Genomic DNA, 26,772 nt, shown 5'->3' on the forward strand with positions numbered 1-26,772 from the left:
AAAAATGGTCTCCATGACTAATTTACACATTCTCTACATGTACGAAAAAATGCTCATTTCTGTCACATTACATTTTATAGTATTTTATTCTTTGCAGTATTTTCCTTTTAATCTTCACATAGCCAATGTCCAGTAGAACATGAAAAAACCCAGCAAATCTTAATATTCTCTAAAATCAAACAGATAAATGAGAAATACACAAAACTTTTATCTCCTGGTAATATCCATTATCATTCTTTCATTTCTTAAATGGAATACTTTCCTTTCTCAGAATTGTCCAGTGGTTTTGACTGAAACACTAATGGCAGGTTGCCCTTAGGTTCTTTGTAGCCTAGATTAAGGTCATTATTTTCTATTCAATCGCTATAGTTAAGCTCTAGTTTTTTGCTTGTTTGTTTTGTTTTTGTTTTTGTTTTTGTTTCAGCACTGTTGACTGGATAGCTCTTAGGGCAGATGGGCAGTCTTGAATCTGACAACTAAAACACAGTCAACATAGAACTATTCTAGGAAATAATGTTTTCTTCCTAGCTCTTGACTTCCTGTCTGCAGAATGTTCATTAAATTAGGTCTTACAACTTTAGTCTCTTGAACCGAATAACTGGGGAGGAATGATATATGAAAAGCTGATTAATTGTGATAATCAAAAGAGGATGTACACTAAAATACATAAAATATATCTTTCATGTATTATAAATTCCAAAGAAATGCTGATATGTGTCAAAAATCTGTCCATTAATTACAGGCTGCTAGCTGGTTCTGGACTGATTACCCTTTAAACATTTGTCATTATTGGAAAGTGTCTCCTGATTTACTTGAGGTGTACGCAATGACAGATGATATAAGTAGTAGCTAAGACTTACTTGCAGGAGGCATACAAAAATTTCTAACATCGTTTCAGTCATATGCAAGATTTTTGAGGCCATATAAGCAAGAAAATGAGACTATATGCTTAGATCTTAAAAGACAATTGAGTTCCTTTAACCATTATATCCTATTTTCCAATCTCAAAGTCTGTGATATCTTAATGATAGAAAGCAATTAACAAAGCATATTTTATTATTATGGAGCATTGCAATACTCTTCAAACAAACTTTTAAAAAATGCCCTTATTTTCACTTAAATGATTAGAAATTATTATTGACATATACTCTGCACCAGAAATGTCCTAGCCATTAGGTTTGTTCAAGTCCTTTAAATATTTGAATTTTTTTTGTATTTGATTTATTTGCTTTACACATAAGAGCCTTACATCTCCGAATATATTCTAAAGCACTTTAGAGCTCTTTGATATTTTATCTAAAGTTGGTGATGACTGATGCACGCACTCACAACAGGTGATAAAAATGGTGACTTTATGAATAAATGTGTGCAATGTTTTTTTTTTAAACAGCACATATCAGTCACTGTTGAAATAGACTCATGATGGCTTTTTACCTTTATATGCAAACATATTATTTTAGTTTTTGTTGTATAATTCATTGAAAAATCTTTTTATTGTATTTGACACTTGACAAAATTGGCTGCACAAAAAGAATAGAGAGAGAAGGAAAGAAGTTTAGCTAGCTCTAACCTGATTATAGCCTCTAGACTAATTCCATAGACACTTAACATAGTGGATCTGTCCCTTTTAATAAAATAATCAGGTTGGCTTACTGGATGCATACAGTATTTCATTGTGTTCAGGGAGTACTTTGTCATTGTGACCTTTCAATGTCTGCCAGTATTCAGATATAGTGATGTAACCCAGGCTTTCATAGAAGCTGGAATTTCCCACCAATGACGTATGTCACATAATTTTGTTTGGATCAGATTTCTAATCTGCTGACTCTTCACAGAATATACAATGGGATTCATCAGTGGTGGAGCCAGAAGGAAGATATCAGCTATTATGACTCCAATAACTGGAGAAATGTTTTTAGCAAAACGGTGAAGAGCCACCAAGGTGACGATGGGTACGTAGAAGATGAACACAGCACAGATATGAGAGATGCAAGTGTTAAAGAACTTGAGACGACCTTTGTGTGAAGTGATGCCCAGGACAATTTTAAAGATCAGGATGTAGGACACAGAAATGCACATCAAGTACAACAAAGACAAAACAGCCACAAAAAATCCGTAGATCATATTGATCCTGTTGTCAGAACAAGCTACCTTCATGACATCTTGGTGAAGGCAGTAGGAATGAGATAACAGACTTTTCTTACAGAATTCCAGTCTCTTTAGTATAAAGGGAAATGGCAGAACAACTGCAATACTCAATGTGGCAAATATTAGGCCAGCTTTAAAGACCCTGCTGCCTGTAAGGATGGAGGTGTATCTCAAAGGATTGTAAACAGCTATAAAGTGATCAATGGACATGATGAAAAGCACCGATGACTCCATAGCTGAGAACCCATGAATGAAAAACTCTTGAGCAAAACAGGCATCTGGGGAAATCTCTGTGGTGTTGAACAAGAATATTCTCAGCATGGTTGGAAGGGAAGAAATGGATAGTCCTAGGTCAGAAAATGCCAGAATTGAAAGGAAATAGTACATAGGCTCATGCAGAGAGGTCTCGGTCTTTATGAGAAAGAGGATGGTGCAGTTCCCCGTGATGGCCACAAAGTACACGAGGCAAATTGGGATAGAGAGCCAAATATGAACATGCTCCAGCCCTGGGATCCCAATCAGAAGGAAGGTGGCGACTTCTATGACAGAGGAATTAGAGACTGACATGACAGGAAGAGCAGGCACTCAAAACCTGGGTTTCAGAGGAAGGCTCCTGCAGCGACATAAGTGAGTACACTTTAGTTTGCACTAGTACAAATACTGACATTCTACACATGTTTCTGCTATTGCACGAGACCTTTGAAAATAGACCTTAGACATTTAAAAATAACCAGCAAATAAAATTCACCCCAGTAATTACATCAGCAGGACTCAATGAAGTAAATAAAAGTATATCTTCACAAATAATCACCAATAGAGAAATAAATTTTCAAATGCTTATCCTGTCTCAGAGCACAGGCAGCAACAAGGCTCCCAGGCTGAATTACCTTTGATGTATTTATTAGGTTAGAAGCAATACACGCTAAGAGATCATGTGAATAAGTTTAGGATAAGATAAAGACAATAATTTACTATAATTTAATTTGTGGTTATTTTTTTAAATTTAATTTTATTCATTTATTCAGATTACAACTCTATTGTTATACCTTCACTTGTATCCACCCGTTCCTCCCTCCCTCCCACTTAATAATATTAATCTATACTATTGTTTCAGGAGATGATCTATGTGATCTCTACAGGACTGAGTTGTTTTTGAGGACTGTTATTTGTAAGTAGTGTAGATAGCTATACTTTAATAAGAGGGGAAATGTAGGACATATTTTGCAGATTTGAGACATGACCCAATCCCTGGGGTACTGTGCTTGTTTCTCTTTCTATCCTGTGTATAAAGTAAACAACCTAGGCTGATTCTCAAATCATCCCCTGATCAAACCCAGTGAAGCAAGCAGCAGCACCCCAGTGTTCATTCACTGTCTACATGAGACTGCGTTTTACCTCCCTGCTTTGCATTGACAGTGTCCAAGAAAAACACACTTCGTATGCACTGGCAGCGAATGAATCAAGTCATAGTCTCAGAGTGGTAGCATCTGTTTTAAATCAAATGACTGTGTAGATTTTGTACAAAACCTGTTGTCACAAGGTCGCTCTGATTCCATGAGTTTGTTAGCATTATAGAGTTGCTTTCTCATTTATCAAGAGACTGAAATTGGGAGGCGAAGACATAAAGTTAATGAGAAGCACGTTGAGTGAGCCCAGACAGCTGAGGCCAAAAACTCTTGGTCATTCTTGTCACCTTCTCAGAAAATCAACATTGGTGTTTTCATTATCCATAGTCTAAAAAATGTGTTAACATGTAGGTCAATGGCTACCATTAGCAATTCTTTCCTCAGAGTGGTCCACGTACCTGGCTTTGAATTTCTTTCTGTGCTTCTCCGTGATTTTGTGGTAGCTTTTGATTGATTTTCATGAGTTGATAGAACTCTGGGCTTCTCAAAGGCATTTAAAAATGGCTTTTAGATTTTTGAAAAGATTGAGATTCTGGGCTTTAGACAAATGACTTTGAGCCCAGGGTCAGACAGAATGACAAGGCGTTTGCTTGAGGTGCTGCCAAAGAAAGTTGGAACTGTGTCCATGACAAAGTTTACTAGTAAGTTGCAGTTGGACCAACAGCGAAGAGGAAACTGGTGCGGTACACTCACCAGAGCATCACCGCTGCATGAGAACAGCAGTTTATCTTCTCTTCTGTGTCTAGTAAGCCTCCCCAAAGATGTCCAATTATCCCGCAAAGCTCTGGGGATTCTAACTCAACAGAAAATACTTAGAAGAAATGAGAATTCCCTGCAGGTAAATGCTAAGATGACAATGGAACATTAGCACTGGAAATAGCTAACCACCAGTAGACAGAACCCCAGTAGACAGGCCCTCTCTGATTTCATTCACAATCCCCTCTCATCTAGAATCCCAGTGTGCCATGTAATAGCGAAAAAAAAACCCAGCCTACTGATGATGTCTTTTCCTGTCTTTTCCTGCCTCTGATGTCAATATTTTTAAGTGACTGGGTTTTCACTTACACATCATGAAGAGTTTGAATTTTTCATTTGATTTTAGAATCTTGAGTAAGAAAACGAACAAACAACAACAACAACTAAACCTCCATATATTTACATCCTTTAAGATTTTTGTTGATTTTCAGTAGGAAGTCATTAAACTTCAATATGGAATTTTATAAAAATATGATGTGTAAACCGTATTCCATACCCATTGTGTGTATTCAATTAAAATTTCTGGTAAATTCATAGTAACTTTTAGTATACATGCATATTTTTCTAATCATGCTAATGCTATATCTCTAAATTGTTACTACTGATAACATATTTCTTTTTCATTTTCAAATATCAGGAATAACATGCATTCTAAAAGCATTTTGTTTAAACTCTAATTAAAATTGTATAATGTAAAGATGACGGTGGCAGTAAAAAGTTGAGACCTGATTAAGGAAAGAGTTTAAGTGAAACTGAACAGTCTTCTCAAGAGACTTTATCATTGTGTGTAACAGACATACAGACCTGTATTGAAGTCCAGCTTCGACATCAACCAGGGAAAACTGAGGTTGGACATGAATCCTGTGGCTGGCTGGCTGGCTGACTGATGATCCTGTAGACTTTCTCTGAGGGCAACCTTCCAAGCTGGAACTGATAATTACTGGCAATAGCTTCCACTGATGGTGACATGCTGTGGCTGGGGCTGATAGCTCCTAGCGGGGACTAGAGCTCATGGCTCCTAGTGGTGGCTTCCACTGATGGTGGCAAGCATCTAAAAAAGAAGAGGAAAGAGAGGAAAGGAGGAGAAGAAAGAAATGTGCGCATGTGCGCATGTGCACACACACACACACACACACACAAGCACACACACACACACTTACACTAGATAATGAAGTAAGACTCCAGTAGGTAGGTTTCAACAAGCTGTTTCTTTTCTTATTCTTATTATCTTTTTATTTTCATCCTTATCCCTACTCTTATCTGTTTTCTTCTTTTTTTCTTCTTGTCTTTATGCTTTTCCTTTCACAGTTTATATACTCCAACAAAATCTTTCAAGCAGTACAAAAATCACAATGTGTTTACATCCTATTTCTCTATAGATACATGATTACCATGAATATATGTAAGAAAATCATGTTCCACAATACCTTCATATGACCAAGTACTTTATGTATTATGGATAAGGAACAAACATGAATAACAAGATGTTTCTGAGAACCCGCATACATTTGTACATAAACAACTTGTCACATATTAACAGAGTATAAGCAAGCAAGGGAATTTCTCATCCAGCTTTTCTTTACCGGAAGGCTGCAATTCGCAGTTACAAAGAAGGAATCAATTATCTTAAGAAGTAATCTAATGAAGATCTTAAAGGAATCACAAATCTAAACTCCTATATAAAAATAATCAGCCATGTCTGATTTACGTCCTAAAGGTGCTCATCTACTCATTACTATGTTTTATTAAATTATGTCAAGAAGCTGAGAAAAATAGAATAAGGAAATCAATTGTCATCCCAGTCACCAGCCCAGCTTGAAAGAGTCAAGTCAACCAATGCTGCTATTGGCCATTGTCCTTGCTTTGCCAGCCTCAAAATGTCCCTAGCTTTACTAATAAGAGCGGACTTTCTCTTAACTTCAATTGGCCCCCAAGATTTCCTGCATCAGGGCCAACAGCAAAAACATTGTTACCCTACTTTGCCAAACAATCCACTCTTCCCTAAGACTTCCTAGGTCAGCGCCACTAACAAAATCATCTTTACTTAATCTTGTTGGACAATCTATTTTCCCAAATTCTTTCTAAGAGTAATGGTCATTGTTAGCAATCTACATTTGTAGGTTGTTTCCAGAGATGGTGGTTGAATCATTAATCTACTCCTAGCAGTAATGCCTGAAAGAGATCAAGCATTGTTATTGCATATGCCGATGATACTGCCCAGTGAGGGGCTGGGAGCCCCCTTTATAGTACTCATACAATTCACATATTAAGGGGATTATAAGGACCACAAAGGTAACAAACAGAGCTATATATATTTCTACTCAAATATGAGGTATTGTACACATACAACTCAAGTAGAGTACAAGGTTTGCTTTTAATACTTTGACAGTGCGATTGCAGGCTGTTTCAGATAAGTAAGTTATACAAGTTAATTCTTAGTTGTTCAAATGATGGTCATGTCAATTAATAATCTATTTATATTACAAGAATATACATCCTAGGTTTAACAGATAGACATGATTCTATAGATAGATAAGGTCTTCAAAAACCTCAGAGACCCACAGAATATGGCAGTTAAAGATGCTTTTACTATTTTAAAGATACATTGACACTAGGACAGGTTGACTCCTGACAACACCCAGCCTACCCCAAAGAAGATGGTGAGCATCAAAGAACCTCCTTATGGAGATGACTTCAAATGTGGCCCTCATTTTGGCCACTGACAGAATTCTGCCTAAAATTGGGTAAGCTTGGATGTAGGCAGAGTCAGCAGCCAAACTCTGCCGAGACAGGGTAAGCAAGTCCTCAATAGTTCCCGTCTCACAAGTATGTATGTAAGATGTAGTAGGCCAGAAAGCTGATGATGAAGCTCCAACATTATAGAGAGTTTTGTGTGGCAGTTCAGACAGCAAACTCTCTCTGTGATTCTTTTTTTCCTTTGGAAGATGCTACCCTGTACTTCCTGTTTACTCAGGTAATTAATTCTTTTCCTTCTCTAGTCTCTGATGTGGTTGAAGACCAGATAGTTTAGTTTTAAAATTAAGCTTAGTTGTTTAGGAGTTAAGATGTTTTTAGGTCTAGATAGTTGTTTGAAGTTGATAAGGATTAGATATGACAGATATTGATTTACATTCATAATTTTAGACTCACCAAGATAGGAAATGTTTTTTTTCAAGGTTGCCAAATACAAATAGCCAAAACACTATGAATGTAACATTTGTATAATTTCTGATTATTTTGTGGTCCTTCTTGCTATAGGTAGTTTAGTTTATTTTATATATGTGCAATAATATAAATTTATATATAAAAAATAAAAAATATTTTAAAAATCAGCCACTGCTTTTAAGTCACCGATCTTTCTTTCTTCATACAAATACTTTGGAAATTTTAGTTTCTGTTTATGGAAATGTTTAACGTAGTTAATGAATTAAACTGTTATTGTGATTTGACTTACAAATTATTTTCCTTGTTACCATGATAGTGATGTGTTCACCCCAAATTTGATGCCCTTTGTATTGAACAGAGGAGAGACTGTTATAGTACAGCTGATTGCTGGTGTTCTTTACAGTGAACTGTATGTGAGGGAAAAGGAGGAAGAGCTTTCTGACACGCTGAGTTCACTCAGTTACAACGTAGTCACATTCAATGCTGCAGACATCTTTACTGCTAATCATACCATTCATCATCATAGTCTGGAACTGGAGAGAAAAACCCCAGGGATTTTTTCATGACTGCTGACAGGCCATTGAATTTGTTTACCCTTCTGAAAAGGAATAGGACCTTGGGCTAGGTGGTTCAATGTAGACAAAAGAAGCCCTCATCAAAGTTTTGTGTAAGACCTGTCTCCTGTCCTTTCCACTGGAGAAGTGACTCACCATGAGTGATAAAGAGGTAGATGTAGGTGATGTATTGATTACTGTTCCACAATTATTTTATGCTTCAGTGATAAGTTATAGAGGCAGCTTCTCTAGGGCTCACATAGTATTTCACCCCAGTGAAGGTGACAAGAGGACTTTTAGTGCAACAGCCTACAGCACCTTGTGTTTCAGTTGTCCTGAGGATATGTTACAAACCACCTGGATCCTCTAGTAATTTTAGGCAAACCTTAAACAGTACATCGCCTGGGCCATCATACAATGTGCAAACTGAGACTTTTGCCTTAATTTACTGCCAAAAATGAGCAAGCCAATTAGATAGATGCAGAAGGATCACGTAACAGGAAGTATATCCTGACTGGTCCGCACTGCCACAATTAATATCAGCGGCTTTAACTTAATCTAAATTTAGAAATATTTACTTCCTTTTGCTTGTTTGATGGCATACTATAAAGACAAAATCAGATCTGTATATGAAAGCTTAACACTTCCCTTTGGTGGGGAGGCCTGGCGCCACACAGAGGAAGGGGAAGCAGGCCATCCAGATGAGACCTGATAGGCTGTGGCCATATGGTCGGGGAGGAGGTCCCCTTCCATCAGAGGTCTAGGGGAGGAGAATAGGGTGGAAGGGGGAGGGAATGGGAAGATACAATCAAGTAGATAACAATCAGGATGTAATCTAAATAAATTACTATAAATTAAAATAAAAAAGAAAGTTTAATAGGACTATTTGATCTCTGGTGAAATATCTACACCCATTTAACCATGATCTCTAGACACTTAACAGCTTGCAATGTTGGATTGGAGGGCATATATTCCTCATATGGTAACTGGAAGGGAATCTTAGTAATGAGAGCATGGTTTCCATTACAAAGTATAAGCTGATTTAAATTGGATATTGTATTTGGCGTGATATCATGTATCCTTTCAGGAATCACCACTGAACCAATAATTCTGCCTTAGCATCACATTCCATCCCTCCATCAGAGCAGAGGCATCTAGGTTCCAGTCGTTAAGCTCGAGGACTGTGGGCCATGTTGCAGAGCTAAATGTGGGGAGTGAAAGAATGGCAAGAGATTTCTGGACATTCAATGACCAAATTAATTAAGATCAAATTCATAATGAAGATGAAGGCATTTGTGTGGCCCTTGCTGTATGTCAGCATGTTATTACACTGCAGTCTTGTGTCTGAATGCACAATATTTATTCTTTGCACTGGGCAATCAGTCCTGATACTCAGTGCCCTCCACACTGGAAGACCTCAGGTCAGATCTGAGCTTTAAATTACCGAGCTTTTTTTTTTTTCTTGTGTAAATTTTTCTATACTGAAGGAGACACAGTGGGTTAATGACAGTAAACAAGGATACTAATGTTTTCTGAGGCATTCTTTAGCATTATGATATCAGTAATACACTTGGACCACACTGTGTTAGAATATTTTGTAAACTGCTGTCTGAATTTCTTGGGAATTTCAACATTTTTTCTGATGAATTCTGCCTTGAAATTAAGACATAATTTCCAAATTTAAAAATTGTCTGGACCATAGATAAATTTTATTTACTACATGTTTATGTAAAAGGGTGTACTAAAGTTTAATGATTATGATATAAAATACTCACCAAGTATGAAAAATATTGAGGATATTTATGTCAGACATAACCAAACATTCACTCAAGAGTTGATTCTTTATGTAGAAACAAACAAACACATTGAACTCATCACAGACAAATTTGCTTTCATCTTTGATACATGGTGCACTTGTATATATATATATATATATATATATATATATGTATAATTTGTGATTTATTTACCAGTAAATTTTAATTTTTAGACTTATTTTAAATATGTATATGCACACAGGGTTACATTCAAATTTCTCAGGTAATGTAAGACTGCCAGTGGAACAGTTGAAGGAGCTCTGTTCTAGGTCAGAGACAGAGGACACTGGGAGCTTCAGTTCATTATATTCTTTTTTTTTTTTTTTTTTTTTTTTTTTTTTTTTTTTTATTAATTTATTCTTGTTACATCTCAATGTTTATCCCATCCCTTGTATCCTCCCATTCCTCCCCCCCCCATTTTCCCATTATTCCCCTCCCCTATGACTGTTCCTGAGGGGGATTACGTCCCCCTATATATTCTCATAGGGTATCAAGTCTCTTCTTGGCTACTTGCTGTCCTTCCTCTGAGTGCCACCAGGTCTCCCCCTCCAGGGGACATGGTCAAATGTGAGGCACCAGAGTATGTGAGAAAGTCGTATCACACTCTCCACTCAACTGTGGAGAATATTCTGACCATTGGCTAGATCTGGGAAGGGGTTTAAAGTTTACCTCCTGTATTGTCCTAGGCTGGTGCCTTAGTTTGAGCGGGACCCCTGGACCCAAATCTGCCTATCATATTGTTCTACTTGTAGATTTCTAGGACCCTCTGGATCCTTTTATTTTGCTGTTCTCCCATGCGTCTCTCATTTAGAGTCCCAATAGGATGCCTTCCCCTCTGTCCCAGTTTCCTGGTAAGTGAAGGCTTTCGTGGGACATGCCCCTTGGGCTAGTATGCAGATATAAGTGAGTATATACCATTTGATTCTTTCTGCTTCTGGGTTAACTCACTCATTATGATCATTTCTAGCTCAATCCATTTATCCACAAATTTCGGGAATTCCTTGTTTTTAATAGCTGAGTAGTATTCCATAGTGTATATGTACCACAGTTTCTTTATCCACTCTTCTACTGAGGGACACTTAGGCTGTTTCCATGTTCTGGCTATTATGAATAAGGCTGCTATGAACATGGTTGAGCAAATTTTCTTGTTGTGTGCTGGAGCATCTTCTGGGTATATTCCAAGGAGTGGAATAGCTGGGTCTTGAGGAAGCCCTATTCCCATTTTTCTGAGATAGCACCAGATAGATTTCCAAAGTGGCTGTACTAGTTTGCATTCCCACCAGCAATGAAGGAGTGTTCCTCTCTCCCCACATCCTCGCCAGCATGTGGTGTCGCTTGAATTTTTGATCTTAGCCATTCTGATGGGTGTAAGATGGAATCTCAGAGTTGTTTTGATTTGCATTTCCCTGATGACTAAGGAGGTTGAGCATTTCTTTAAGTGTTTCTCAGCCATTTGATACTCCTCTGTTGAGAATTCTCTGTTTAGTTCCAAGCCCCATTTCTCAATTGGGTTATTCGGTTTGGTGGTGTTTAATTTCTTGAGTTCTTTATATATTTTGGATATTAGACCTTTGTCAGATGTAGGGTTGGTGAAGATTTTTTCCCAGTCTGTAGGCTGTCGCTTTGTTCTCTTGACAGTGTCTCCTGCCTTACAGAAGCTTCTCAGCCTCATGAGGTCCCATTTATTAATGGTTGACATTAAGGCCTGGGCCGTTGGTGTTCTGTTCAGGAAGTTGTCTCCTGTGCCAATATGATCCAGGCTCTTTCCCACTTTTTCTTCTAAGTGAGTTAGTGTCTCTGGTTTTATGTTGAGGTCTTTAATCCACTTGGATTTGAGTTTTGTGCAAGGTGACAAATATGGGTCCAGTTTCATTTTTTTACACATAGACCTCCAGTTAGACCAGCACCATTTGTTGAAGATGCTATCCTTTTTCCATTGAATGGATTTGGCTTCTTTGTCAAAAATCAAGTGACCATATGTGTGTGGATTCATATCTGGGTCTTCGATTCGATTCCACTGATCAACCAGCCTGTTGCTGTGCCAGTACCATGCTGTTTTAATTACTATTGCTTTATAGTACAGTTTGAGATCAGGTATGGAGATTCCTCCGGAGCTTCTTTTATTGTACAAGATTGTTTTAGCTATTCTGGGTTTTTTGTTTTTCCATATGAAGTTCAGAATTGAACTTTCAATGTCTTTAAAAAATTGTGTAGTTATTTTGATAGGGATTGCATTGAATCTGTAGATTGCTTTTGGTAGGATGGCCATTTTTACTATGTTAATTCTCCCGATCCATGAGCAAGGAAGATCACACCATCTTCTCAGGTCATCTTCAATCTCTTTCTTCAGAGTTTTGAAATTTTTTTCATACAAGTCCTTCACTTGCTTAGTTAGGGTAACTCCTAGATATTTTATATTGCTTGTGGCTAATGTGAAGGGTGTGGTTTTCCTAATTTCTTCCTCTGTAAGCTTGTCATTTGTGTATAGGAAGGCTACAGACTTTTTTGAGTTAATTTTGTATCCAGCCAATTTGCTGAAGGTGTTTATCAGCTTTAGGAGTTCTCTGGTGGAGTTTTGAGGGTCACTTATGTACACTATCATATCATCTGCAAAGAGGGATAATTTGACTTCCTCCTTTCCCATTTGGATACCCTTGATCTCCTTTTGTTGTCTTATTGCTCTGGCTAGAACTTCGAGTACTATATTGAAGAGATATGGAGAGAGTGGGCAGCCTTGCCTTGTTCCCGATTTGAGAGGAATTTCCTTGAGTATCTCACCATTTACTTTGATTTTGGCTATTGGCTTGCTGTATATAGCCTTTATTATGTTGAGGAAAGTGCCTTGTATCCCCGATCTCTCTAAAACTTTAAACATGAATGGGTGTTGAATTTTATCAAATGCTTTCTCTGCATCCAAGGAGATGATCATGTGGTTTTTTATTTTCAGTTTGTTTATATGATGGATTACATTGATGGATTTCCGTATATTAAACCATCCCTGCATGCCTGGAATGAAGCCTACTTGGTCATGATGAATGATATCTTTGATGTGCTCCTGTATTCGTTTTGCAAGTATTTTATTTAGTATTTTTGCATCTATGTTCATAAGAGAAATTGGTCTGAAATTCTCTTTCTTTGTTGAGTCTTTGTGAGGTTTAGGTATCAATGAGACTATGGCCTCATAGAATGAAGTTGGTAATTTTCCATCCATTTCTATCTTTTGGAGTAGCTTGAAGAGTATCGGTATTAGCTCGCCCTTAAAGGTCTGGTAGAATTCTGCACTGAAACCATCTGGCCCTGGGCTTTTTTTGGTTGGGAGACCATCGATGATTGCTTCTATTTCTGTAGGGGAAATGGGACTATTTAACTTGTTTATCTGTTCTTCACTCAACTTTGGCAAGTGAACTTGATCAAGAAAATCGTCCATTTCCCTTAGATTTTCAAATTTTGTGGCGTATATGCCTTCAAAGTAGGATCTTATGATTCTTTGAATTTCTTCAGTGTCTGTTGTTATGTCTCCCTTTTCATTTCTGATTTTGTTCATTTCAATACTGTCTCTCTGCCTTTTAGTTAGTTTGGCTAATGGTCTGTCTATCTTGTTGATTTCTCAAAGAACCAGCTTTTGGTTTTGTTGATTCTTTGGACTGTTTTCTTAGTTTCTAATTTGTTAATTTCAGCCCTGAGTTTGATAATTTCCAGGCGTCTACTCCTCTTGGGTGTTTCTGCTTCTTTTTTTTCTAGGGCTTCCAGTTGTGTTGTTAAGATGCTTATGTGCGATGTTTCCAATTTCTTTTTAAAGGCACTTAGTGCTATGAATTTTCCTCTTAGCACTGCTTTCAATGTATCCCACAAATTTGGGTATGTTGTTTCTTCATTTTCATTGAATTTCAGAAACTCCTTGATTTCTTTCTTTATTTCTTCCCTGACCCAGGTGTCATTTAGCAGAGAGTTGTTTAGTTTCCACAAACGTGTAGGCTTTTTGTTATTTCTGTTGTTGTTGAATTGCAGCCTAAGAGCATGGTGATCTGATAGGATACAAGGTATTATTTCAATCCTCTTGTATCTATTAAGGCTTGCTTTGTGACCTACGATGTGATCAATTTTGGAGAGGGTTCCATGGGGTGCAGAGAAGAAGGTGTATTCTTTCTTGTTTGGGTGAAAGGTTCTATAGATATCTGTTAGATCCATTTGACCCATGGCATTGGTTAATGATGTTATTTCTCGGCTTAGTTTCTGTTTCAATGACTTATCCTTCAGTGAGAGTGGGGTGTTGAAGTCTCCCACTATTATTGTGTGGGATCGATGTGTGGTTTAAGCTTTTTTAGGAGATCTTTTACATATGTGGGTGCCCTTGTATTGGGAGCATAGATGTTCAGAATTGTGATGTCATCTTGGTTGACTTTACCTTTGATGAGTATGAAGTGTCCTTCCTCATCCCTTTTGATTAATTTTGGTTGAAAGTCTATTTGTTCGATACTAAAATGGCTACACCTGCTTGCTTCTTGTGACCATTTGCTTGGAATATTTTTTTCCAACCTTTTACCCTGAGGTAATGCCTTTCATTATGGGTGAGATGTGTTTCTTGGATGCAGAAGAATGTTGGGTCTTGTTTATGTACCCATTCGGTTAGTCTGTGTCTTTTATTGGAGAATTGAGGCCATTGATGTTGAGAGATATTAATGACCAGTGACTGTTAAGAGTCTTAATTTTGATGTTGTTTCCAGTCGAGCGTTTGTGTAGTTGTGTTTTTGCCATGGGATAGTTATCTATTTCCTGGGTAGTTTTGGTTGTAGCTTGACCCTTTGGGATGGAGTTTTCCTTCTAGTACCTTCTGTAAAGCTGGGTTTATGGATAGGTACTGTTTGAATTTGTTTTTGTCATGGAATATTTTGTTTTCTCCATCAATGGTTATTGATAATTTTGCTGGGTAAAGTAGTATGGCCTGGCATCTGTGTTCTCTTAGGGTTTGCAGGATCTCTGTCCAGGCCCTTCTGGCTTTTATGGTCTCTGCTGAGAAGTCAGGTGTAATTCTGATAGGTTTACCATTAAATGTTATTTGGCCCTTTTCCCTTGCAGCTTTTAATATTTTTTCTTTGTTCTGCATGTTTTGTGTTTTGATTATTATGTGGCGGGCAGTTTTTCTTTTCTGGTCAATTCTATTTGGTGTTCTGTAGGCCTCTTGTATGTTTATAGGCATCTCTTTCTTTAGATTGGGGAAATTTTCTTCTATGATTTTGTTGAGAATAGTTTCTGGGCCCTGGAGTCTGATGTCTTCTCTTTCTTCAATGCCTATTATCCGCAAATTTCTTCTTTTCATGGTGTCCTTAATTTCTTGGATGTTTTGTGTCAGGAGTTTTCCAGATTTGGCATTTTCTTTAATGGTTGATTCAATATCTGTGATTGTATCTTCTAGCCCTGAGATTCGTTCTTCCATCTCTTGGATTCTGTTAGAAAAGCTCACCTCTGTGTTGCTCGCCTTCTTCTCTGAGGTCTCACGTTCTCGTTTTTCTTCTGTCTGTGTGTTTATCATTGAATCCATTTTCATTTTCAGATCTTGAACTGATTTTTTTATTTCTTTCATCTGATTTTTTGTATATTCCTGAGTTTCTTCCATTGCCTCTTTATAGGTCTTCAGAGCTTGAACCGTTTTAGTTATTTCTTTCATCTGGTTGTTTGCATTTTCCTGCAATTTTTCCAGTTCCACTCTATGTGCTTCTTTTATGTCTCTCACCTGTTTGTCTGCGTCTTCCTGCATTTGATTACGAATTTTATTTGTTTCCTCCATTATCATCCTCATTACTAAGGATTTGAGGTCATTTTCTTGTATTTCCGTTGTATTTGAGTTCTCTGGGTGGTTTTCTTTGGGATAGCTGGAAACTGGAGATGCCATGTTGTTTTGGGGTTTTTTGCGTATGCTTTTTCGTTGTCCTTTAGACATCTTGCCGTCTTTGTTTTTGTTGGGTAGCTTCCAGAGTTGAATGGAGGGTGTCTGACGATAGATTCACTTGTTTTCTTACGATTTCCCTAGGCTGCGAGCTCAAAGCTTCACTGGTGTGGATGTTAGGAGGTTAGCCCTGTTGTTCTGGTCTCTCACAGCCAGTGATCCTCAGTCCCTCTCTGCTGTGGATCCTGCAATTGTTCTGGGTCTCTGAATGAGCGTTGGGTCAGGCCAAGGTATCCACAGCCTTCTGTGTTCCCTGCCAAGTCCAGCCAGGAGCACTGGGACCGAACCACGGGCAGAACTCAGCTAGATTCTCAGGGCCAGAACCGTCTGCCAAGCTCAGCTAGGGATTTTGGGCCCAAAATGCACACAGGGCCCAGCCAGAATTTTTGGGCTGGGACTACGCACCAAGCTCCACTAGGGCCTTTTGGCCCAAAGTGCGTGCTGTGGTCAGTTATTGACTCAGGGCCCGAACTGACCACCAATCTCAGCCAGGAATTCTGGATTCAAACTGTACACTGTGTCCAACCAGAGTCTTAGAGCTGGTGGAACCGAGAGCTCTGTCCAGCCTGTGCCACAGCAGGAGAACTGCGGCTGCTCTGAGTTAGCGCCAGTGGTGGAACAAGTGCTCCGCCCGCACTGTGTCCCCGCAGGGGAGCTGCCGCTGAGCTGAGGTGGTGCCTAGGATGGAACCGAGCACGTCACCAAGCCTGCGCCACAGCAGGAGAACTGCGGCTGCTCTGAGTTAGCGCCAGTGGTGGAACAAGTGCTCCGCCCGCACTGTGTCCCCGCAGGGGAGCTGCCGCTGAGCTGAGGTGGTGCCTAGGATGGAACCGAGCACGTCACCAAGCCTGCGCCACAGCAGGAGAATTGCGGCTGCTCTGAGTTAGCGCCAGTGGTGGAACAAGTGCTCCGCCCGCACTGTGTCCCCGCAGGGGAGCTGCCGCTGAGCTGAGGTGGTGCCTAGGATGGAACCGAGCACGTCACCAAGCCTGCGCCACAGCAGGAGAATTGCGGCTGCTCTGAGTTAGCGCCTGTGGTGAAACCAAGTGCTCCGCCCAGACTGTGTCACCGCAGGGGAGCTGAGGTAGTGCCTAGTGTGGAGCAGCGTGCTCAACTAAGCCTGCGCCACAGCAGGGGAGCTATGGCCATGCTGAGTTAGTGCCTCAGGCAGAATTGTTTGCTGGGCCGGGCCAATACCCGGGACTCTGGGGCCGAACTGTCCGCCGAGTCCAATCTGGGTCCAAAGGCTCCACGCGACCCAAATCCTGCCCCGAGTCCCCTCTCCCGCAGCAATTCCCACCAGCCACCACACCAATCGCCTCCACCGGAAGGCTATGAGCTGCAAACCTCAGCCGCCGCTGCTGGTGCCGCTGGTGCTGCCGCCTCTACCGCTGCCGCTCTGATCAGAGAAAAACCACGCTCCTCCCGTGTGCAGGGGCACGCAGGTCCTCCGCACCCTGGTCCCTCCGAACCGTGGAGCACTCCTGCTGCCGTGATGTTCGGACCTCGGTGTTCCTGGCTCAGAAATCTGTGCAATTCCCTGAATTGTTCACTGGAGCCTCCAAACGCGGTCCACACTGCTCGCCGCCATCTTGGATCCGCAACCATTATATTCTTTTGCTGAAGTTTAGATACCTGTTTTCGAAAAAGAAGATGCTTTGAAACTCCTTTGGACAGCTACATGTTTTGAATGTGCCAAATAAATATTAAAATGGATATATAAAATATTTATTCACAGACAACAGGAATTTACAAATAAGCAAGGCCATAAACTGAAAACCCAAATAGTCACAGAGATGTTTAAACTACAACCTTTAAATATATCTTCCTACAGATAGTTTGAAAACATACAAAAATTATACCTGGCTTATGTATAATAATTAAATATCAAACTTAGAATGAAAATATTTTTAGAAGCTTGCTTACTAAGTAAGTCACAAAAATATGTGTAAAATATTCTGAGCTGGGAATAGAAATGCCCTCTAAGTCATTTTTAAGCTCAACATGATTTAAAACAGAACATATCAAACTTGTGATGCATTTTGACTAAGAAATATCTCTTCAGTGCAAGTGTTTGAACACATAATCACATTGATAGCATTGCTTGGGAAAGCTGCAGCACCTTTAGGAGGGAAACATTGGTGAGAGAAGAGGGCCTCTGGGGGTGAGACTAGAGGTTTTATAGTTTGGCTCCAATTTTCCTTCACTTTCTGTGTTCTGATCGTGTATGACACATGCCTAACAACCTAACATCTCCTGATAATAGCAATTTTCCTGTCATGATAAACTGGAGCTTTTTCAAAACTGCACATCGAAGGGAATCCTCTTTATGTTAAGTTGGTTTGCTAGGTATTGCTCACAGCAATGACACAAGTGACCAATACATATATAAAATAAAGAAACATTTCAGGGAGTTTTCTTACCCACTGAGCCATCTCTACAAGCCTTATGAAATACATTGAGGCCAACCACACTGATAAACAGTGATGTGAGCATTTCTAAACAAAATGTCATCCAATCAGATCTTGCCCTAGTCACTGACTGAATGAAAAAGAGAATCATGATCATAAAACCATGACTCTCAGCAGTTACAGAGCAAGATTATGAATTTGGCATCTGATCTCGACATATAACTTTATTATGATTAGAAGAAGGTGACCCAAGCCCAAATAACACATTTCCTAGTAAAATATTGAAAACTTTTTCTAGTATATGCAGAGAGAAGACAATATTTTTATTATTCTACCTTACATTGCACTAGAGATATTAGCTAATTCAATAAATCAATAAATATAATAAAAGATACAAGACTGGAAACAGGACTGAAGCAATCTAACATTACTTTTAGGGTTTATTAAAAAGCCCACTAAAATCTAAAGAGTCTCTCAGTTACTTAAATAGAAGAGCACACCAATAGGTTGTCTAATGCCAAACAATCTGCCCTAAAAAAACAAACAAACAAACAAAAAACAAATTAGTAACATTATAAGTCTGATTTGGTCATGTAAGAATATATAACAATATATATATGTAGTGAGAATTTTGGGATTTTGGTTTCTTTAAAAAGCACAGAGATAGTGTAAGAATGTGCTTTTGTTTTAGTTCCAGGTGTAGGGATGTGTGGCTGCTTCAGACTATCTGTAGCAGCTGACTGCAGTTTGCCTCCGGCTCTAGTAGAAGCGTGGTTTACCAGCTGCAGATAATTTCCGCAATTTTGTGATACTTGGAATTCTGGGAACTTTTCAGAGGGTACGTAAATGCAAGGGCCCCAAGAGGCAGGGTTGGTGGTCGGTGGTCATTTAGGAAGGTTGTTTGTGGTTTATTGTTTGTGGTTTGTTAGTAGCTATGGTCAAAGAAGAAGCAAAAGGAAAGAAATTAGATTAGGGATTTTCCTAATTTCTCTCTGCCCTCTCTCCTTGTTTCTTACCTATCTAATGTTAGAGGGTGAGACTTAGGGGTGCTGGTGGAGATAAAGGGTGGGTAAAAGAACCCACAAGGTGGCAAAGACTGGCTACAAGTGTTGCCTCAATGTGGGGCTTAAAAGTTAAGGAATAAAATGGGGAATTTGAATTCAAATGCTGTAGAGGAAATGGCAGAGGAATGACAATATTGATAGGAATGAAATGGGGAATTTGAATTCAAATGCTGTAGAGGAAATGGCAGAGGAATGACAGTATTGATATTTTTCAAGAGGCCAGCAAGAAGTTTATTGCAGCTGCTATTGTTGCATCCCTGCTTTGCTCTCATATGAGATTTGCTGTTTTATTTCTTTTTCTTCTTTGTATATTTTGTTTCAAAAGAGATTGAAAGACTGGCTGAGAAGTTGGAAAATTGCGGGTGGAAATGGAAGGCTGAAATGGGATAACAAAAGGGGCCACTCTGCTCTCTCATTTATGAAAGAGTCAGAGAAAAGCTGAAAAACGGGGAGGACAATCTAAGGAAATGGTCCATTTTGAAAGAAAGGATTAATCTTGAATAAACCATGTTGGAGGTTGGTCTCATGTTTTTTATGCTAATTACTGCTTGCTGTCTCTGCCCCACCTCTATCTTGCCTAAGAGCCTAACCTATTTAACCAATAAAGGGCCATCACACATGGGCAGGGCGAATGGGATAGGTATGGCTAAGGTTCCCAGGTGTCAGGAGACAGGGAGAATCTGAGGAAGGGAGACAGGAGGGAAGAAAGGAAAAAAGAGGCTGCACCATTGGGTAGGTGGAAGAGAAACACATGGCCAGTGTGGCTGGAGATTTGGCCCAGAAGAACATTAGCAAGTATTAGGGATTATGCATGGGAGGTAGCTTAATAGAAATTATTAGAACCAGATGGCATGGGAGTGGGACAGGTATCCCATACCTGCTCCACTATGAGAAGTAGTTTAGGAGATTAATATCTGCTCTGCCCAGGTTAACTAAGGCTATTTTAAAATATATCAGATGTCTGTGTTTTGATTGTTTGCTAGCAGGTTAGAAAATACTGCTGTAAAAATGATTATAGGCCTGATAATAAAAATTATTGGGACATGCTGCTAATTTAGCCACAACAAGCCACACTGCCAGAGTGGGAGAAGGGGCAGCCTTGGGTTATGAGATAACCATCAGCTTTCTCAGTAGTCAAACATCATATGCCTGCAAATGGTATAGAACAAGGTTACGACAAGATAAGATGGCATCCTATAGAAATGATAGAACTCAGAGGAAGGATAGCAGGTTACCAAGAAGAGACTTGATACCCTATCAGCATATACAGGGAGAGGAAATCCCCCCCCCCCAGGAACAGCCATAGGGGAGGGGAATAAGGGGAAAATGGAGGGAGGGAAGAATGGGAGGATACAAGGGATGGGATAACCATTGAGATGTAACAAGAATAAATTAATAAAAAATTTAAAAAAAAAGAAATGATAGAACTAATGCATCTTTATATGGGACGCACTCCCCTTATGTGAAACAAGTTCTAAATAACTGGGCTACTCAAAGTAGAATTAATCTCCAAGACCGTAGGGGTTGGCAACAGCTGTATTAGAGGCCATCCACAGTTGCAATGGTTAGTGTGGTGCACTGAAGAAGCTGTGTATTTTGAACAGTGAGTCAATATAGTAAAAGAGGTAGGGTGGTACTCTGCTATATAAGAACAGATTCTCTTTGATGACGTTACTATAGAACAATATTGCTTAGTGGTTTTACAAGATGGGGAGAATGTTGAGAAGCCTGAGAAAAAGTACATTTAATTTTCAAAACTTATACAAAGCACTGGAGAATCCCCCATTGATTTTTTTTTCAAAGATTAGTCACACCTGCAAACAATGCTACATCAGACAGACCCTCATGCAAGGCAGATGTTGCTAGAGACTTTGGCATTTAAAAATGCAAATACTGAATGTAAAATGTTTATTAGAGTATTAAATGTGTGAGCAGTACCTATGGATGAATGGATAAGGGATACAACTGATATTGGTTCTAATGTGCACCGTACTAATATACTAGGTCAAGGTATAGCTAGAAGTCTGTGATACCAAAGTGCCTGGTGCTTCCACAGTGGGAAATATGGTGATTTGCAGAGTCTGTGACCAAACCAGAACCTCAGATCTCAAAATGCCTGATGGACTAACTGCAAGAAACACAGCACTGTGTTGAAGTGCTCCAATGTGAGAGGAAGAATGGCGGAGAAGAGTAGGGATAAAAATGACTCAAATTCATGTCATCATGTAAGAAACTATCAAACAATAAAAAAACGCCATGATTTCATACAATTATTTGAATGTTAAGATTCATTAAAAATGGATATGAAAGTATTGACACACTTACTATTCTAAGACTTTTCTTGATAAAGCCTTACGAACGTGGTGGCTTAAAAAAAGAAATCCCTTTGTCACAGATCCAAGGGCATCAAGTCCATCACCAATGTGTTAGTAGATGTGACTCTTTCTCTTGGTTTTGTGAGAGAAACTTTTGTGTTCTCTCTTAGCGTCTGACAGCTTGATGTAAAACTGCATTTATAGGAACAACACCCTGATCTGTGCCTCCTTGTTCAGAATGTGTTTGTGTGAGTGTGCACACAAGCGTGCATTTGTGCACACTCACACACATATAAAAGTATTTGTGTTTAGATAAGTTTTGTATTTAGATAAGGACTTCAGCCATATTGGACTAGTAATTCAACATACTCTACAAAAAGCCTTATCTAACCACCATCATCGTTTGAAAATGGCCCTATTTCAAAATAATGCTACATACTTAGGTCTCTCATATGTATGCATTTTGATATGCCATTTCATACTATCAAGAATGTAACTAGGCACGTGATTACACAGAGGCTGTGCATTCCACAACCATGAGCTCATAGAATAACAGTGTAACATTAATAACACCTACTTAAAACAAGTACTATCAACACTTCCACACATATACATATATGCTTACACATGAATGCCCTTCATATTGATAGGCATATCATTCATAGTTATATGTAAACACGTGAAATATCAATGAGCTTTCATGTTGCACATAATATGCTTTAAATGAGAGCCATAAATACTTTAAGAGAAAACGTAAGTATAAGCATAAGCTCATTTATGTAATCCCAACAACACACCTTCTTCTACATCCAATGAAACTTGTTTCTATATACAGACAAGAAAGGGAGGAAAGTTGGGAGTTAATGCTTCCATGTTTATCTTCTAGTCTCAGAGGGAGTCACTGGAGTCATTATGAATATGAGGCAGTGAAAACAGAAAGAGGGGAATAGTTAGTGAGTGCTTGAGGGAACAGTTAGACCACACAGTTCTTTAAATAGATCCAGCCCCTTGGTCTCTACACAAGGCTGAATCCCATGGGCTTGCCAGAACTTCTTCAGTCATATTCAGCTCATTCAAGGATGTAGCAGAACTCTGGGTGAGTTATTCCTTTTGCTGCAGGCATCTTTTTACTTCTCAAAAACCGATGAGACACGTGGACTCTTCAAGACTCTAGAAGGCAAAGTGATGTGCTATACAGAAAGTACTGACATGATGAGAACACTCTAGAGATTCTGGTTCACTGAACTACACTCTGAGATGGGGAGAAGATCCATGGCCTCCACTGTGTCAGACCTAGGAAGGTAGGAAGATGCCCTCCAGACAGAAGCTCTCCAGCAACAGACTGATTCTGAGCCTCACATGCTCTTCACTTATTCCTCAGTGGGATTCAACTTTTAATCACACTTTCGCTAGTGTTTTATGAGCATATGACTGCATTTAATATTCTATTTTGTAGCATTATATAATATACTAGTAATAGCTGTATCCTGTAAAAATAATAGATATATAATTACAGAAGAATAGTGGAACAAGGCAGATTGGGCGAAAGGGAAATAGTATGTCCTTATTCTCTTGTTTAAGAATGAAAATCTCCATTTCTAACCAAAGAAATATGATGAACTGTTCTCTTCCTAATGAAATCCTATAGCATGCAACAAAATAACAAGGGATCAGCAAGCTTTCTGTCCGTGAAGCGTAGCTTGTACTCATGAATCCTCAAGAGGCCAGTTGAGAACCACACCTCCCATTTTAAATGCAGTTCTCAGATAATTTCTGCTATTCTTTTGTTTCTCCAAGAAATGAACACTGAGTGTATAAAGTCACAGAAACCTGAAGAGAATGCATAATACTGACACATGTCTCTTAACATGGAAGTTCTGGATCTGGGAAAAAGTTTAGATAGAGGGGAAGAGGAACACTGGATTTCCATTTTAGCTGTGCAACATGGGGTGGGGTTCCATTTTCAAACTATAACATGAGTGTGTCTTTTACTAAGACTAATGGGAAGAAGCCAATAAGAATTTCACCTCAAGCTTGGCATGGTGGCACATTTCTAAAACCCCAGTATTCTTGCATATGAGCCAGGTAGACTATGTAGAATATATCAGTACTGATGAGATAGAGGGGTGGAAGAGTGGAGAGATAGAAGAGAGAGAAGGAAGGAGGAAAAAAGGATAAAGGAAGGAGAAAGGAAGGAAAGAAGGATTCAAGAGAAGTCAATATATTCCAAGAAGGACTAAAAGTCCAACCTAGAGCCTGGTCCAGAGGCTCTGATCCATGGAAGTAGCAAGAATCCTGAGTTCAAATTCCCTAATATGGTATATTGTCTAAGCACTCAGCATATCAACATTTGTCATAGGAGGAAAAAAACTTGACTGACCAATGTGGAGCAGGATTCTCAATTACTCATTGCAGCAGAGCCAGGCAGTGTGTTCCTCTAGGAGCCCTGGTCCAAGAGGCATATACTCAGACAATAATGTCACATGTGACTATTGACAGATCACTTAATGACTCCGAGCTCTTATTGTTTCTCATGGTAAATGATGACTGAAACTTTTCATAAGTTAGAAACAATAAAATTTTAGGGGCTTTAGTGAAAGGTCTGAAAAATCCAATAATCAGTCCTTAACAATTAATCACAGATAAGTGTGCACATTGAGAAGCTATGTCTTTAGCACTTAGTCCAGCACCTGGAGGCCAGAATGAAGATGCTCTAGCACTTAGTCCAGCACCTGGAGCACCTGAAGATGCTCTAATTATGCTTGTTTATATCACCTTCAGTCTGTGTTACTGTCCTCACAAACTGAGAGTGACCTACTGGCTTAAACAGAAAATGTGGTACTGTTTGAGGGGATTGAATATCGTAACAGGAAGCAAGGCAGCGTTCCTGAGATCCAGGTGATGTGAATAACTCAATTGTCATTGGAGACTCTAATGGATATTTATTTGGGCAATTGCATTGTTGTTAGCTAAGAAGTTTGGTAAGCTTTTTGGTGTGGAGAAGACTTCTAAATCCAATCCCCATTGCTCTCAACCATTATAAATGAAGGGGGTTAAGAAGTATGTAAACTCTGATGCTGAAACCCTTTTAGGATCCCAGCGGCCTATAAAGTGAAATATTGTCAGTTTGAAAACATTGTTAAGGAAGACTGTAAAGATACTATTTTTCCTGAAGGCTTGTGTTATGAAGGAAGTGAAAATGAGGCTCTCAAACACAAGCATGGGGCAGCAAAACCTAAGCTTAGACTGTTGGGTGATAGTCAAAACATCTGCCACCTACGTCTCTCACAGGTTTCTGTGACTACTGTTTGCGGAAAACTCAGACATTAAAAACCAAGCTGCATTCAGCAAGAAAATATAAAACCTGGCACTCAATAAATTCCTCCATAACTTCTAGCATCTGAATAATGCCCTTTACTCAATATTTTTCTCATCAGACACATTTACCTAACTTCTCATTATCAAGGAGGGATGCTAGGCTGATGTTAGTTTCTAAGTCATCTCCTTTTATAATTTACCATCCAGGACATTCCCGAATAAACATCAGACTGCAAATCAAAGGAGGTTGCAGTTTGTATCAGAATAGAGCTGCAGACATGCACTGACATGATGGTTATGCCACTTTTTCAGTATAATAGAAAAAAAGCACTGATTTAAAGAGAGAGTGAAGCACTAACAAAACATAAGTTATTCACTATCTAAGATTTTTATTAAATATACTATGTATAATTGTAAATTCATGGATGGTTCATCTCCTTCTTTAGGCTAGAACCTAGATGATAACTACGCTAAATAACCAAAAATAATATGAAAATTAATTACTATGGTCCTTTAATTCTTGATTCTTTCCTATCATGAACTACCACTGATCACATGACTCAACACAAAGATAAATGGAACTGTGTGAAAGGTAGATCAAACAATTTGTTAAAGAGAAAAATAACAAATTTTATTGTGACCTATTTGTCATGCTGGTTTTCCCTTAGCAGATTCTAATTCCAAGAAATATTTTGTCTTTAGGAAATTTGTCCTTGAACCTATCATGTTCTAATGTTTCAAATGTAACAAATACTAATAAGATATTAAGTAGCATTATTTTGTGTTACAAAATTTATTTATAATAAAAGATGATTTAACTACAATACTATTAACTAAGTTGTGATATTGCACAAGTGCAACCAGTCACTCATGCTTTGGCTGTTATAATCCTCAGACATTTCACCACACAGAAAATGATCCATCCTCTCATGGTGGCTTCAAGGAACAGCTCTTCTCATTCTTCATTCTTCATCTTGCTCGGAATCCCGGGGCTGGAGAATTATCAGTTTTGGGTTGCCTTTCCATTCTGTCTCATGTATGTTGTGGCTGTGGCTGGAAATATCACCATCCTACACATAATCAGAATTGACCACACCCTGCATGAGCCCATGTACCTCTTCCTGGCCATGCTGGCTACTACTGACCTGGTCCTGTCTTCCTCCACACAACCTAAAATGCTGGCCATACTCTGGTTTCATGATCATAAGATTGAATACCATGCCTGCCTCACCCAGGTGTTCTTCATCCATGCCTTTTCTTCTGTGGAGTCCGGGGTCCTCATGGCCATGGCCTTGGACCGCTATGTGGCTATTTGCTTCCCACTCCGACATTCCAGCATCCTGACCACATCCGTAGTCATCAAACTGGGGGCAGCTGTCATGGTGAGAGGGTTGCTGTGGGTGAGCCCTTTCTGCCTCATGATCTCCAGGATGCCCTTCTGCCCCAACAAGGTCATTCCCCAGTCCTACTGTGAGCACATGGCTGTGCTCAAGTTGGTATGTGCTGATACCAGAGTCAACCGTGGATATGGGCTCTTTGTGGCTTTTTCTGTGGTTGGCTTTGATATAATTGTCATCGGTGTATCTTATGTGATGATTCTGAGAGCTGTGCTGAGGCTGCCCTCAAGTGAAGCCCGCCTCAAAGCTTTTGGGACATGTGCTTCTCATATTGGTGTCATCTTAGCCTTATATATCCCGGCCCTTTTCACTTTCCTCACCCACCGCTTTGGCCACCATGTGCCCCGAGTTGTGCACATCATGTTTGCTAATGTCTATCTGCTAGTTCCTCCCATGCTCAACCCCATCATATATGGAGTGAGAACCAAACAGATCAGGGACAGGGTTATCCAAGGGTTTTGTGGGAAAGGCTCTTGA

General features: G+C 39.3%; 2 protein-coding genes across 2 annotated transcripts; one reads left to right on the forward strand and one right to left on the reverse strand.

Annotated features, from left to right (window-relative positions):
* Nucleotides 1-1,707: 1,707 nt before the first annotated feature.
* LOC127192181 (olfactory receptor 51A7-like) lies at nt 1,708-2,715 on the reverse strand. Its single transcript, XM_051149501.1, has one exon. It carries the CDS (start codon nt 2,713-2,715, stop codon nt 1,708-1,710), a length of 1,008 nt encoding a protein of 335 aa, XP_051005458.1.
* A 23,097-nt stretch (nt 2,716-25,812) lies between these two features.
* Nucleotides 25,813-26,772, forward strand: LOC127192182 (olfactory receptor 52R1-like). Its single transcript, XM_051149503.1, has one exon. It carries the CDS (start codon nt 25,813-25,815, stop codon nt 26,770-26,772), a length of 960 nt encoding a protein of 319 aa, XP_051005460.1.

Source organism: Acomys russatus, chromosome 7 (assembly GCF_903995435.1).
Source record: "Acomys russatus chromosome 7, mAcoRus1.1, whole genome shotgun sequence".
Classification (NCBI taxonomy): Eukaryota; Metazoa; Chordata; class Mammalia; order Rodentia; family Muridae; genus Acomys; species Acomys russatus.